Below are 13,624 nucleotides of genomic sequence, written 5' to 3' on the forward strand. Positions count from 1 at the left end.
AAATAAGTACATGAGAAAATCTTCAAGAAAAGAAAAACGGTGCATTTTATAAGGGATTGTTTTATTAAAACAGATGGCAAGGTATCAAAATAGTGAAGATTAGAAAATTATTCAAAACTTTCCAGTTTTAACTCTCTTTTTATTGGGAATATCTAGATAAAACTAACAGAAGCTGTTTCTTATTTTTATTTTTTATAACAGGTAAGCTTGCAGCTCTGTCAAAACTTTTCCCTGAACTTTCTATATTCTGAAAATCCTCACAAAATAATGAATGGCTCCCATTCAAATATCTACCAAAAAAAAAAAAACCTAGGAAGTTTCCAGAAAAAATTTCCCTGGGTTGGGATAATATTAAAAGCAAAAATCTAAACCATTTCACAATATATACATATATTAAATCACCACGTTGTATAACATAAACTTTCACAATGTTACTAGTCAATTATATCTCGATAAAGCTGGAAAAAAAGTATCATTTATGCAATACATAAGTATTACTAGAGTATCAATACTCTATTGATACTCTAGTAAAATATCAATTACTAGAGTATCAAAGGGGGCAAGGAGAGATCAAGGATTTATCACCAATGAATGCCTGGGATAAATGCTACCTAGAAACTGCACACTTCACTGTTAAATAATTTCCCAACTTAGCATAAATAATTTATTTAAAATGAATCAAGTTACTGATGTTCAATTATTAAGCATTTCTGCATTTTACAATCCACAATCGTACATTATATGACTTTCTTAAAATGTACATTTTTAATGAAATACTTGCCAAATAAGAGAACACCTTCATGTATTTGTATTATGTGTTAATATAACAATTTCTCCTTTTATAAAAGGAAAAAACAAACTCAAACTGGCTTTTGTTTTAAAAATTCTAAAAATATTTCTATTTTAGCAGGCATATGTGTGCACGGACATAACACAAAACATTAAAATGCCTGATGTTATCTAAAGTCTCTCCTTACCTCTTCATTTAGTAAAAGGTAAGTCTGAGGGAAGTCATTATGCTAATATATAGTAAACTAAAATGTTCTCAACATTAAAAAAAATTTTTTTCACCAGGGTATTTTTAAAATAAATAATACTATATAAGTATATTTGTAACAAATACTCTGCCCAATAAACTGATTTAAATATTTGTTCAAAATCAGGATAAACTATCTTTTTCTTTATATATATATATACATTCTTACTCATGTAGAAGGCAGAAAAAAGCAAAACCAAAACAAATCACCTTCATTAATTCCATAAACTAAGTACAGAGATGATTTCTTTCATTTTTCATTCAAATAAAATATAACTACCCAAAAGAGGCAAGCTACTAATTTATAAACTTCAAAATATCACAAAAACACTGAGCTCTGTTGGACTTTTATGCAAGCACATAAAATTCTTTCTTTCCAAATTCCAACTAGCTTCTCTCTAACAAGATAAAGTCAAATTTTACTGAAGAGTTTTAAATCTATTAAAAAAGAATATGGCCCATCATGAAATATTTAAAATAAAAAGATAAAACCTGGTTCCAAATGTATTTTTCCATTACTTCCAAAATGAATTAATTTCACCTTTTTTTTAACTGAGGTAACATTGGTTTATAACATTATATAAATTTCAGATATACATTATATTTCGACTTCTGTATAGACTACATCATATTCACCACCAAAAGTCTAGTTGCCATAATTTTGCCTTTTAAAATAAACTTTAGATGATCTTTAGGATAATCAGCTAACTTACAGTGTTAGTTGGATCTTCCTGTAAAATTCGATCATATAACTGTATAGCATCATCATATCTATTTAAAAAGAAAAAGAAACATCAAGAATCATTACCTCAAAATTTAATGACAAATAATAAATACAGAAAAAAATTAAACTGTCAGGGCTCTGAACGCATTTACAATTGCTATCCAAGTCTCTTCCGATCTACATAAAACAGTAAAAGTTTGCTATGGTGTCATTTTTTTAAGGAAAAAAAAATCACGTATAATGTATTTATAGAAAAACTAACTTCAAAAATATACTGATTCAATTTGGCCTAAATACAAAGGTAAAAACTAGCAATAGAAATAGATAGATACTTTTCTGATTCACGTTATATCTAGAATTACAGCCAATAAAACATTAAGAAAAAGTTTAACAAATACACTCACACGGAAATTATCTATGTATTAATTCTCCTTTACTGACTATTTATGGTAGTTTTTCTTAGTTGAGCTGGTTCAATTCAATTCATTAAGCACCCATTAAGCTTACACACACAATACTTACTCTTTGCTGGGTTACAATCTCACATGTGAAACAGTTAACAAATTTACCAGATGAAAAATTAACCAAATATGACAGTATATAACTATAAGGCCAAAATTAACATTATGTGATACTGAATCAAAGGGAGGGAGATATCAGAAATCACATAAAGCACTTTACCTAACTATACACTCTCATACATGGTAATCTTGATTGGGATGCAAGTTAATTGCTGAGTGATTCTGAAATTCCTTCCTAACCAAATCAACAACTCTCAACTCCCTTCCATTCAATTTCTCCACTTCTGGATATAAATCTTTAGAGAAAGCAAAAAAAAAAAAAAAAAAAATGTTTAAAAAAACTTTTGCAGTGGTGTTTCTAAAACTAGGAACAATAGATACATTCTTGAGATCCATTCATAAGTTCCCCATGCGAATTTTTTAATTTTAAATTTTTCTCTTAATGATATTTAACATCTTTTAACTGAACACTCCCACAATTTTAGTGCCCAAGTCTGTATTTGTGACTACAATCACGACAATAGGTAAGAAATCCTTTAACTGTAGTAGACTACTGAGAAAAATAAAAGCAAACTTAATTTGTAAATGTGTCCATACCATGTGAAGGCCAAATGTCATCACTGCACACTAAGTCAATTAGACCTAGCAGTAGTCCAAATAAAGAAAATTAGTTTGGACATCAAATACATGGTAATACAGTAGGTATGCTAGCCTCATAAGAACCTGCAACTACAGGGGGAAACAGAAAATAAAATCATTAAATAATAATAAAACAAAATAATAAAGTATACAAACAAGCAAAATTAATGCTACAGAGCAGGGGTTCTCACAAGACACAGTACATGAGAATCATTTTTCCAACTATATAACCCATGGGAAACATGTCAGAAATGACACAAGAAGACAGGAACTATTCATTCATTTCATTAACATAATAATAATCGAAATTTTAGTAGTTTTCTAGTTTTTTTTGTATTTTATTAGGAAGCACATTGTTTTTGTGGGGTTTTTTTTTTTTTTGGTGACAAAGATTCACCCTGAACTAATATCTGTTGTCAATCTTGCTTTTTTTTGCTTGAGGAAGATTAGCCCTGAGCTAACATCTGTGCCAATCTTTCCTCTACTTTATATGTGGGTCGCTGCCACAGAATGGCTGACAAGTAGTGTCAACCCACACCCAGGATCCAAACCCGCGAACCCAGGCTGCTGAAGAGGAGCGCACTGAACTTAACCACTATGCCCCAGGGCCGGCCCCCTTACATTGTTTTTATAGTTGTACAAAAACTATACATACAAGGCACCAATATCTAATTTTACATTGGAACATATTTAAGATATACTATAATAAAAAAATTAATAATTTATGTAAAAACTGAGTGTGATAGTTAATTTTATGTGTCAACTTGACTGGCCATGGGGTGCCCAGATTAAACATTATTTCTGAGTATGTCTGAGGGTGCTTCCACATAAGATTGGCACTTAAATTCATAGACTCAGTAAAATGGACTGCCCTTCCCAATGAAGGTGGGCATCACCCAATCCTTTGAGGCCCTGAAAAGAACAAAAGCAGAGGAAGGAGGAATTCATCCCTTTTTACTGCTTCACTGCAGAGCTGGGACATCTCATCTTCTCTCCCTCTGCCCTCAGACTAGGATTTACACCTTTGGCTCCCTTGGTTCTCAGGCCTTCAGACTTGGATCAGACTGAATTACAGCACCAGATTTCCTGCGTCTCCAGCCTACAGACAGCAGGTCCTGGGACTTCTTAGCCTCCATAATCACGTGAGTCAATTCCTCATAGTGAATCTCCATTTATATGTATATCTCCTATTGGTTCTGTTTCTCTAGAGATTCCTAATACACTGAAGGTCCACAAAAATTTACCTTTAGTCAGCAATGTCTTCAAACCTATTTGTCTATGCACCTGCAGGGCTTTTTAAAGAAAGATCTAATTTATACCACTAACAGACTGATCTCAGTATAGTGAGGACTAGGCAACTACATATTTTTTGAAATGTCACAGATCATTCTCATTCACAATCATGTATGACAATCAACGATTAATGGTCCTACGTGATGAAGATATATAATAGTCACTCTTTCGGAAAAAAGCAGCAAAACCTTACTAGATAAAATGATGATGTAAGTTTCAATTAAAGAATAAGGGTTAAAGAAATTAAAGTTCACTAGATTTCTTAGAACACCTGAGTTAATACTTAAGAATAAGTATTAACCATATCAAATTACCATATCAATTTTCTGTATGGTTGGAAAGAGGGTAGAGGGATAGTTACTATTAAAATGTGTGCTTTGCAAATTAGTACCTCTCAAAACTTTACAAGATAATTTTAAAAAATCATTCATCTTGGATTCTGGGATGTGTTTTGCTATTCACATATTTTAACAATGGTCTAGGATTTTATATTACTTGAAATAAAACAAGTAACATTAGAGTAGAATACTGATTCAGGAGCAATTCTCTGCAGATTTCTTCCATTCTGTCCTCTGATTCAAAATTATTTTCTGCTAACCTAAAATAGTAATATTTTATTTACTTTTCTTTACCTATGCCCTTTGCTTACGTGCAGAGAGGATCCAAAGAGATTAAAACGTACACACACACAAACACAGAAGCCAAAACCAAGGAGTAAAGGGGTTGTGAAATATTGTATCAATACATCCTGCTTAAAAAAAAAAGCTACAACAATTGAAGTTAATTCTGTCTTATCTAAAACACCAAGTTAAAAACGTTAAGTAGTAATAAGCTGATCCTAAAATTCACATGTAAATTCAAGGGACTCAGAATAGACAAAATAATCTTGAAAAAAAAGAAGGAAGTTGAAGAACTTAACACTTCCCAATTTCACAACTTAGTACAAAGCTATAATATCAATACAGTATAGAATCAATATGGTGTGGTATATGACAAACATATAGACCAATGGAATAGAACTGAAAGCCCATAAATCAACACTCATATTTACATTCAACTGATTTTCAACAAGGGTGCCAAGACAATTAAATGGCGAAAGCACAGTCTTTTCAACAAACGGTGTGGGACAAGTGGATATCCACATGCAAAAGAATGAAGCTGGACACCTACCTCACACCATAAAAAATATTAACTCGGGGCTGGCCCAGCGGCGCAAGCAGTTAAGTGCGCGCGCTCCGCTTTGGCGGACAGGGTTCGCAGGTTTGGATCCCAGGTGCGCATCAACGCACCGCTTGTCGAGCCATGCTGTGGCGGCGTCCCATATAAAGTAGAGGAAGATGGGCACGGATATTAGCCCAGGGCCAGTCTTCCTCAGCAAAAAGAGGAGGATTGGTAACGGATGTTAAGCTCAGGGCTGATCTTCCTCACAACAAAAAAAACAAAGAAAAAAAATATTAACTCAAAATGGGTCAAAGATCTAAATGTAAAAACTAAAACTATAAAACTCAAAAGAAAATATAGGTGTAATCTTGCTGACCTTGGATTAGGCAATGGTGTCTAGATATAACACCAACAGTACAAACAACAACAAAAAAATGAACTGGACTTCATAAAAAAATCAATAACTTTTGTAATAAACAGCCCCTGGGGTATATAGGTAAGAGAATAAAGTTAGAAGCGATCACACTGCTTGGGGAAAAATAAAATTGTATCTTGATATAGTTGCAGAGTAGGTGCACAGAGAAGAGAAAAATGAGAAAGCCTGACCTGTGGTCTTTATATATAGTCTAGATACAAGTCTATTATCAGATATATGATTTGCAAAAATTTTCTCATATTACGCGATTTGTTTTTTCACTGGCTTAAGGTGTCCTTTGATTACAAAAGTTTTTGATTTTTTTATGAAGTCCAGTTCATTTTTTATTTTGTTGTTTGTACTATTAAGTTGTTAAGTTTGCACATTCCGCTTCAGCGACCCAAGATTTGCCGGTTCAGATCCTGGGCGGAGACCTACTCACCGCTCATCACGCCATGCTGAGGTGGTGTCCCACATAGAAAAACTAGAAGGACCTACAACTAGGATATACAACTGGGGCTTTGGGGAGAAAAAAGAAAAAAGAGGAAGATTGGCAACAGATGTTAGCTCAGGGCCAATCTTCCTCAAAAAAGAAAGAAAACAATCCAATTTACAATTGCATCAAAAAGAATCAAATAGCTAGGAATAAATTTAACAAAGAAGTGAAAGCCCTGTACACTGAAAACTATAAGACATTGAAGAAGATACAAATAAACGAAAGGATGTTCTATGCTCATGAACTGGAAGAATTAATAATGGTACAATGTTCCTACTACTCAAAACAATCTACAGATTCAGTGCAACCCCTATCAAAATTCCAATGGCATTTTTCACAGAAATAGAACAATCCTAAAATTTGTATGGAACCACAAAAGACCCCGAATAGCCAACACAATCTTGAAAAGAACAAAACTAGAGGTAACATGCTTCCTGATTTCAAACTATGTTACAAAGCTATAGTAATCAAAATAGTATGATACTGGCATAAAAACAGACACATAGATCAATGGAACAGAACAGAGTGCCCAGAAACAAACCCATGCATATATGGTCAATTCGTTTACAACAAAGGAGCTAAGAGTATACAATGGGGTAAGGATAGTCTCTTCAATAAATGGTGTTGGGAAAACTGGACAGCCACATGCAGAAGAATGAAACTAGACCACCATCTTTACACCATGCACAAAAATCAACTCAAAATGGATTAAATACCTGAATGTGAGACCTGAAAACCATAAAACTCCTAAAAGAAAACATATGGGGTAAGCTCTTTGACTTCAGTCTTGGTGATGATTTTTTGGATTTGACACCAAAAGTAAAGGCAGCAAAAGCAAAAATAAACAAGTGGGACTACATCAAACTAAAAAGCTTCTGTACAGCAAAGGAAACCATCAACAAAATGAAAAGGCACCCTACAGAATGGCAGAAAATATTTGCAAATCATAAATCTGATAAGAGGTTAATATCCAAAATATATAAAGAACTCATATAAATCAACAGCAAAAAAACAAACAAATCCAAGTAAAAAATGGGCAGAGGAACTGAAAAGACTTTTTCCAAAGACATATAAACGGCCAACAGGTACATGAAAAGGTGCTCAACCTCACAAATCAGCAGGGAAATGCAAATTAAAACCACAATGAGATATCACCTCATACATGTTAGCATGGTTATTATCAAAAAGACAAGATATAACAAGTGTTGTTGAGGATGCAGAGAAAAGGCAACCCTGTGCACTGCTGGTGGGAATGTAAACTGGTAGAGCCACTATGGAAAACGGTATGGAGGTTCCAAACGGTACGGAACCTCCATACCGTTTTCCAGAACTACCATTTGATCTAGCAATTCTACTTCTGGATATTTATCCGAAGTAAATAAAATCACTATCCTGAAAAGATATTTGCAACCTCATGTTCACTGCATCATTATTTACAATAGCCAAGACATGGAAACAATCTAAGTGTCCACTGACAGATGAATGGATAAAGAAGTTGTGATATATATACAATGGAATATTATTCAGCCATAAAAAAAGGAAATTCTGCCATTTATGACAACCTGGATGGACCATAAGGGCATTATACTAAGTGTAATAAGTCAGACAGAGAAAGACAAATACTATATGATCTCACTTATATGTAAAATTAAAAAGATTCCAAACTCATACACAGAGAACAGGTTGGTGGGTGCCAGAGGTGAAGGTGGGGGGTACGTGAAATGGATGAAAGTGGACAAAAGGTACAAATTTCTAGTTATAAGATAAATAAGTCCTGGAAATGTAATGCACAGCATGGTTACTATAGTTAAAAATAATGCGCTGTATATTTGAAAGTTGCTAAGAGAATAGATCTTAAAAGTTCTAATCACAAGAAAAAAAAATTTTAACTATGTGTGGTAATGGATGTTAATGATGTAATCATTTCCCAATATATACATGTATCAAATCATTATGTTTTACATCTGAAACTAATACAATGTTATGTGTCAACTATATCTCAATAAAAAAATAATAACAGTAGCCTCTATACCCTGAGCGCCTGTGAGGGTACTACACATATATCATTAATTCCCAAAACAACCCTGAGAAGTTGGTAATATTCTTGTTTTACAAAGAAGGGAGGCTGGAAAGGCTTAAAGAAGTTAAATAATTTGCCAGATCAACAGCTAATAGATCCTAGCACCAGGATTTGAAGCCAGTTCTTACTCCAAGCATGATCCCATTTCACTACATCAGAGATGCTAAATGGATTACACTCTTATGTCAAATCCTATTTATTGGGAGTAACCGGCAGGATTTATGCTGAGAAGCACTCCGACACTATTCTGAAGCTCAGCAACAAAAGGTATTACACAATTAATGACACTGCCATAGGTGTACGAGGGCCTAAATGTAGGCCCCATGTTTGCCATTTCAAAACCGGATTACACTGTTTACAAGATTCAGTTACCTTTCCATGGCTTCAAATCTCATGCCAGTTAATCGCTTGACTCTGTGACTGCCAGGGAACTGTCTTCTCAACTCCTGAAGACAAAACTGAAAAGAAAATTGGCAAAAAAGACTTGAAGAGTAGTAATTACCTTACATATACTAAATGAGCTACAAGGAACGGCCTACATAGTCTTCAACGTATCTTCTTAAATAATTTCATTAGTGTGAGCTAATGACACGAGGTGAAATTAATCAGTAATGAATAATGGGGTGAAAGAACTCTGACATTATAGTGAGGGCAACAATCAGTTCTCAGAAACTAATCACGCTTTTAACTGGAAAAATGAGCAGATCATGAGGTCCTCTAATAACTCTTCAAATACTACTACCATATTACTCCCCTAAAAATTATGTCTCTAATGTGTCAGGCCCCACTTAATTGCCTACAACAGTTTCCTGGCCTTTTCTTCCTAACTACCGCATAGCATTCTCCTGATAAAATTTAAGTTCTTTGGTAGTACTCTCAAGTCCCTAGCAAATACTATTAATACTTTGTTTAATTTTGCCTTGTTGAAATCATATACTAATGAATCATCTTGTCAGCACACATCTCCTGATTCAGAGTCATAAAATACAGACACCATATCTGTGGAATACCAATCTCTTTTGGGCAGATATCCATAATTCATCCATCAACTCAACTATATAAATAATCAAATATTAACTGAACACCTACTATGTTCTCAGCAACATAAGAGGAATTATAAGAGTCTTGGAAGTGCTAGAAATGGTAAGGATTATAAAAATGGTCCATTCTAGTGCCCCAAAGCATAAGTGGCCAAAAAATGCCTTTAACTAGTGAAGAAAGTATTAACCAGTAATAAAACAATTTTTAATACAATCTAGAAGTATAGCTTCAAAGTCTGTCGCTGAATAATTGCCAGGCTAAGGAAAATATTCAAGTTAGTCAAAACTGAAGATAATATTCATTTATTTCTTTGACATCACACAAAACTCATACTACTTGTCAGCTAAATCATGCAGAAATTCTGAACCATTAAAAAATAGTTATAATAAAATTATTTAATTTGATCTCCTGCTGTGTTTATCAATATTATTATCTAATTTGATCTCCTAGTTTATCAAATGGCATTTGACTATTTCCAAAAAAATGCAAAATTTCCCTCAAGATATAAGCTGCCACTCTGTGACTATTCAAAAGACTATGTGTGTCTCATAGGTCCTAATGGTAATCCAAAAAGGTTTTGTGGAATATTTTTTACCACTGGCAGCTCCACTGGAATTATGTGTATAGCCAACCTAATGCAATTACCTTGGAAAGGATAATGTTAACTCAGACATGCATATGTTCTCCTGGTATGTCTACTTTCTGTTTTCGTGTAATTCTTTTTGGCTTAAATGAGGAAGCAGCATGAAGTAGTACTTAAAAACTCATGATAAGGAACAATAGAACAGAAGAACAGAAACCTTTGCTTCCTGATTTATAAAATAAATATAATGATAATATCTAACACAAACCAAATTAAGAAATAACTGAAGATTAAATAAAGCATGATATACAGCATTTAGCATAGTGCCTAGTACATGAGTGTTCAAAATATAGCATTATCATTCTTTTATTTTAAAAGCAGTATTAGTATTTTAAGTCATGTTCTGTACATGTTAGAATTTTCTAATAATTTAAGATATATATTTACAATATTGCAAAACAGTATTTAACATTATATACTACAAAAGTCATTCAACAACCCAAAAGATAAACTTGTTTTAATCTGCTTCTTATTGTAAACTCTACAATATAGAATAATTCACCTATTAAGTGGATAACCTTTACCAACTAATTTAACCTCTTCCGTAAAACTGGGATACTAAATATCTACTTCTCAGAATTGCTAAAAAGATTTAAGAACATATTGTGTCCCCAAGTACCTAGTTAGTTCAACCTATTCTTAAGAGTAGCATTTAAAACTAGCTATAGAAAGCATTCAATACAAGCCATATACTAATTCTTAACTGCTTATATATAATTCATGAAGCAAATTAAATATAAAATAAAATATAATTAGTTTAAATACGTACCAGTGCCAAGTCATCTCGACCATAGTCTAGGGCCGCAATCATCACCTGTTCATATATGATCCAAACTAGATGTATATATAAAGGAAAAAAACTGAATTTAATATAAAAATCTCCTAGTAGAAATTAAAAAATGAATTCTTGTTTCTGTTATTTTAGAGAACATTATAACTAAAAATTGATTTATTATATTATATCTGGAATTAAGGAAAGAAAGCACCCTTATATGCTTTCAGCAATGTAAAATATTTTAATATCTTTTCAGGTAAAAAATTTTCCAATTATTTAATACCTTTACTATTCTAAAAGATTCTTTATGAAATACACTTTGACCAGACCATAACTGCAGCCATGTGAGCTTTAAAACAAAAAGGCCTATTTGATAGCTTCACTACTACCAGCAAGAATAAATCCTTCTCAAAATAAAGTATCATTAGATTTCCCGAAGTGTTTTTAAAAAGGGGACAAATGACAGATAGACTAAAATGAGCAGAAAAAACATAATAAAAGATGGTTTTTAAAAACACTAAGAACTATAAACCGAACATGTGCTGAGCATGAATGTAATAAATTATAAAACTTACTATCATCTCCAAGCTTAGAAGCATATTCATTAATTAATTCCTCTCCAACTTCCACAATTTGCTCACTATTTCGTGAGTTTTCTTCTCTCCATTTTCTCATTTTATCTCGCATTTCTGAAAAAAATAAGCTTGTTATACATTATATATATTTGATCAATGTCAAAAAATTGACAAGATGAAATCAACTTTTTAGGTAAAAAAATAAACTCACACTAATATACAAGTCTATGGTATCTCAAAGTTCATAAAGGAGAAAGTCAATTTAACAAGGGCAAAAGATCCTTTAGGAGACTGAAAATACATTACAACTGATATTACAACTATCTTTAAAAGTAATGAATGGCATGGTCTGCTACAAAGATCCTCTGTCCCCTTAAGCAACTATGGATCTTAACTTTTTTGAGGTTACAGACAACATTCAGAATTTGATAAAAGCTAGGGATTATTTTTCCAGAAAAATGCATAAAACTGTACATAGAAATCTCAAAAAATTCAAGGTGCTCTTGAAGTTTATCCACTGACTCAAGAATATAAAATTTTCATAATCACGGTATATTAGGCTATTGCACTGAAGGGATATTCATCACAAAACTTCTTTAACAACATTACTAAACAGTAGATATAACGTATAAAGATACACAACTATGCTAGAACATACACAGCAAAAAAATCAGAACAAAGGAAATCTTTTGATTAAATATACAATAAGGAATAAAATGAATAATGTAAAGTAAGGTCAAAAGCACTAGCAAACAACAAAAGTCTAGAGAACAACTTTGTATTATTATAATACAATAGGGAATTCTGGAGCTTTAAAAAACAGCATTTTGATAATAGCAGAAATAATAACTAGGGAAAAAAAAGCGTATCTAATCCAGTAAACAAAAGATTCCTTTTTTATACAGTTAAGGTAGAATCAACTGTCCAATTCACCAATCATATATATGCTTTCCTTCCTACCTCTGAGACTCTTACATATATACTCATCTGAAGTACCACCTTCTTTGTTCTGTAGACACAGATGTTGAATAGAAATTAAACAGTTGAATTAAACTGTTGTTCAACAAATAAATTAAATAAATAACATGCTAGGCCCCTACAGAATACATATAAGAGAAGCATATGGGATTTTCACTACTTTTATATGCATCACCTGAGTTCCTACAGTTCAAAGTCTAGAAAAGAAAACAAAAACCATCATAAGATGAAAATAGACCCTAAGTGAATTTACAAAAATGGTTTTAGAAAATCACTACAAATTAACATACAGTTAATTCCTTCTGCTGAAACCTAGAAATCAGCTTGACTCTCACTCTGCACAGGAAGGAACCTTGAACTGAATCTTAAAGGCTGAAGAGGAATTCGGCAGGCAAACAAAAAAGTAGGTTATTCTACACAGAAGGAACTCCTGGTAGTTAGAATTAAAAAAACAGAATGGAATCAGGAGATGAGTGGGTAGGAAGTAAGAAGAATGAGCTTCCAAAATGCCTTTATTTCATACTAAAATACTAGAAGTTTATTTTTGAAGGTGCAGAAGAACCAACTCAAAATGTTAAGCAAAAGGAAAGCAATATGATCAGATATGTATGTCAGAAAAATCATTCTGGTGCAAGAAAACAAAAATACAGAAATAACAAACAGAAGATAAACTGGAAAGGAGTAAAAAGAAAAGAAACCAGTCAGGGAGGATGTATGGTATAATGGAAAGATCACGGACTTAACAGACTTGGTTTGAACCTGAACTCTGTTACATGGCTTCCTACAACTCACGGAATCTGTGCTTCGTTTTTCACACCTATGAATGGAGATAACAATATTCATAGTTCAGGGATGTGTAGTTAGAATTAAATTATAAAGTTCTCAGCAGAATATCTGGCACACAGTGGGGACTTAGTAAGCACTAGTTTCTTCCATGTCAACTGAACAGTGCAAGTGAAATACATGAATCAAGCAATGGCAATAGATATAGAATAAAGGAAAAAATAGATGCAAAAATTATGTATGAATTATTTTATTTCTTTTTTTAAAACAGATTGGAGAGACTACAGAAGGATGGTGGCAGTTACAACAGCACAGTCAGAAGTTATAAGATTGGCATGGTAACACCATCTATGCAGAAGAAAGCTAAAGGAAGCAACAGGTGGAATCTGACGGATCCAGCAACAGAAGAATCCCAAAGAGCCAACAAGTATTCACTGGAAAGCACCATGAGCCAATCTGAAGAG

At 32.9% G+C, this 13,624-nt stretch overlaps 1 protein-coding gene across 2 annotated transcripts in view; it reads right to left on the bottom strand.

Annotated features, from left to right (window-relative positions):
* Positions 1–13,624, bottom strand: part of EMC2 (ER membrane protein complex subunit 2) — a 51,796-nt gene that overhangs the window by 21,720 nt on the left and 16,452 nt on the right. For both annotated transcript variants that reach the window (XM_087447545.1, XM_004431261.3), the window contains exons 2-5: positions 11,400–11,513; positions 10,819–10,883; positions 8,738–8,823; positions 1,750–1,807 (exon numbers count right to left, since the gene is read on the bottom strand). In XM_087447545.1, the coding sequence (XP_087303671.1) occupies positions 1,750–1,807; positions 8,738–8,823; positions 10,819–10,883; positions 11,400–11,513 (323 nt within the window). The remainder of the gene's footprint in view (positions 1–1,749; positions 1,808–8,737; positions 8,824–10,818; positions 10,884–11,399; positions 11,514–13,624) is intronic.

Source organism: Ceratotherium simum, chromosome 23 (assembly GCF_057802395.1).
Source record: "Ceratotherium simum simum isolate JZ-2026a chromosome 23, ASM5780239v1, whole genome shotgun sequence".
Taxonomy (NCBI): domain Eukaryota; kingdom Metazoa; phylum Chordata; class Mammalia; order Perissodactyla; family Rhinocerotidae; genus Ceratotherium; species Ceratotherium simum.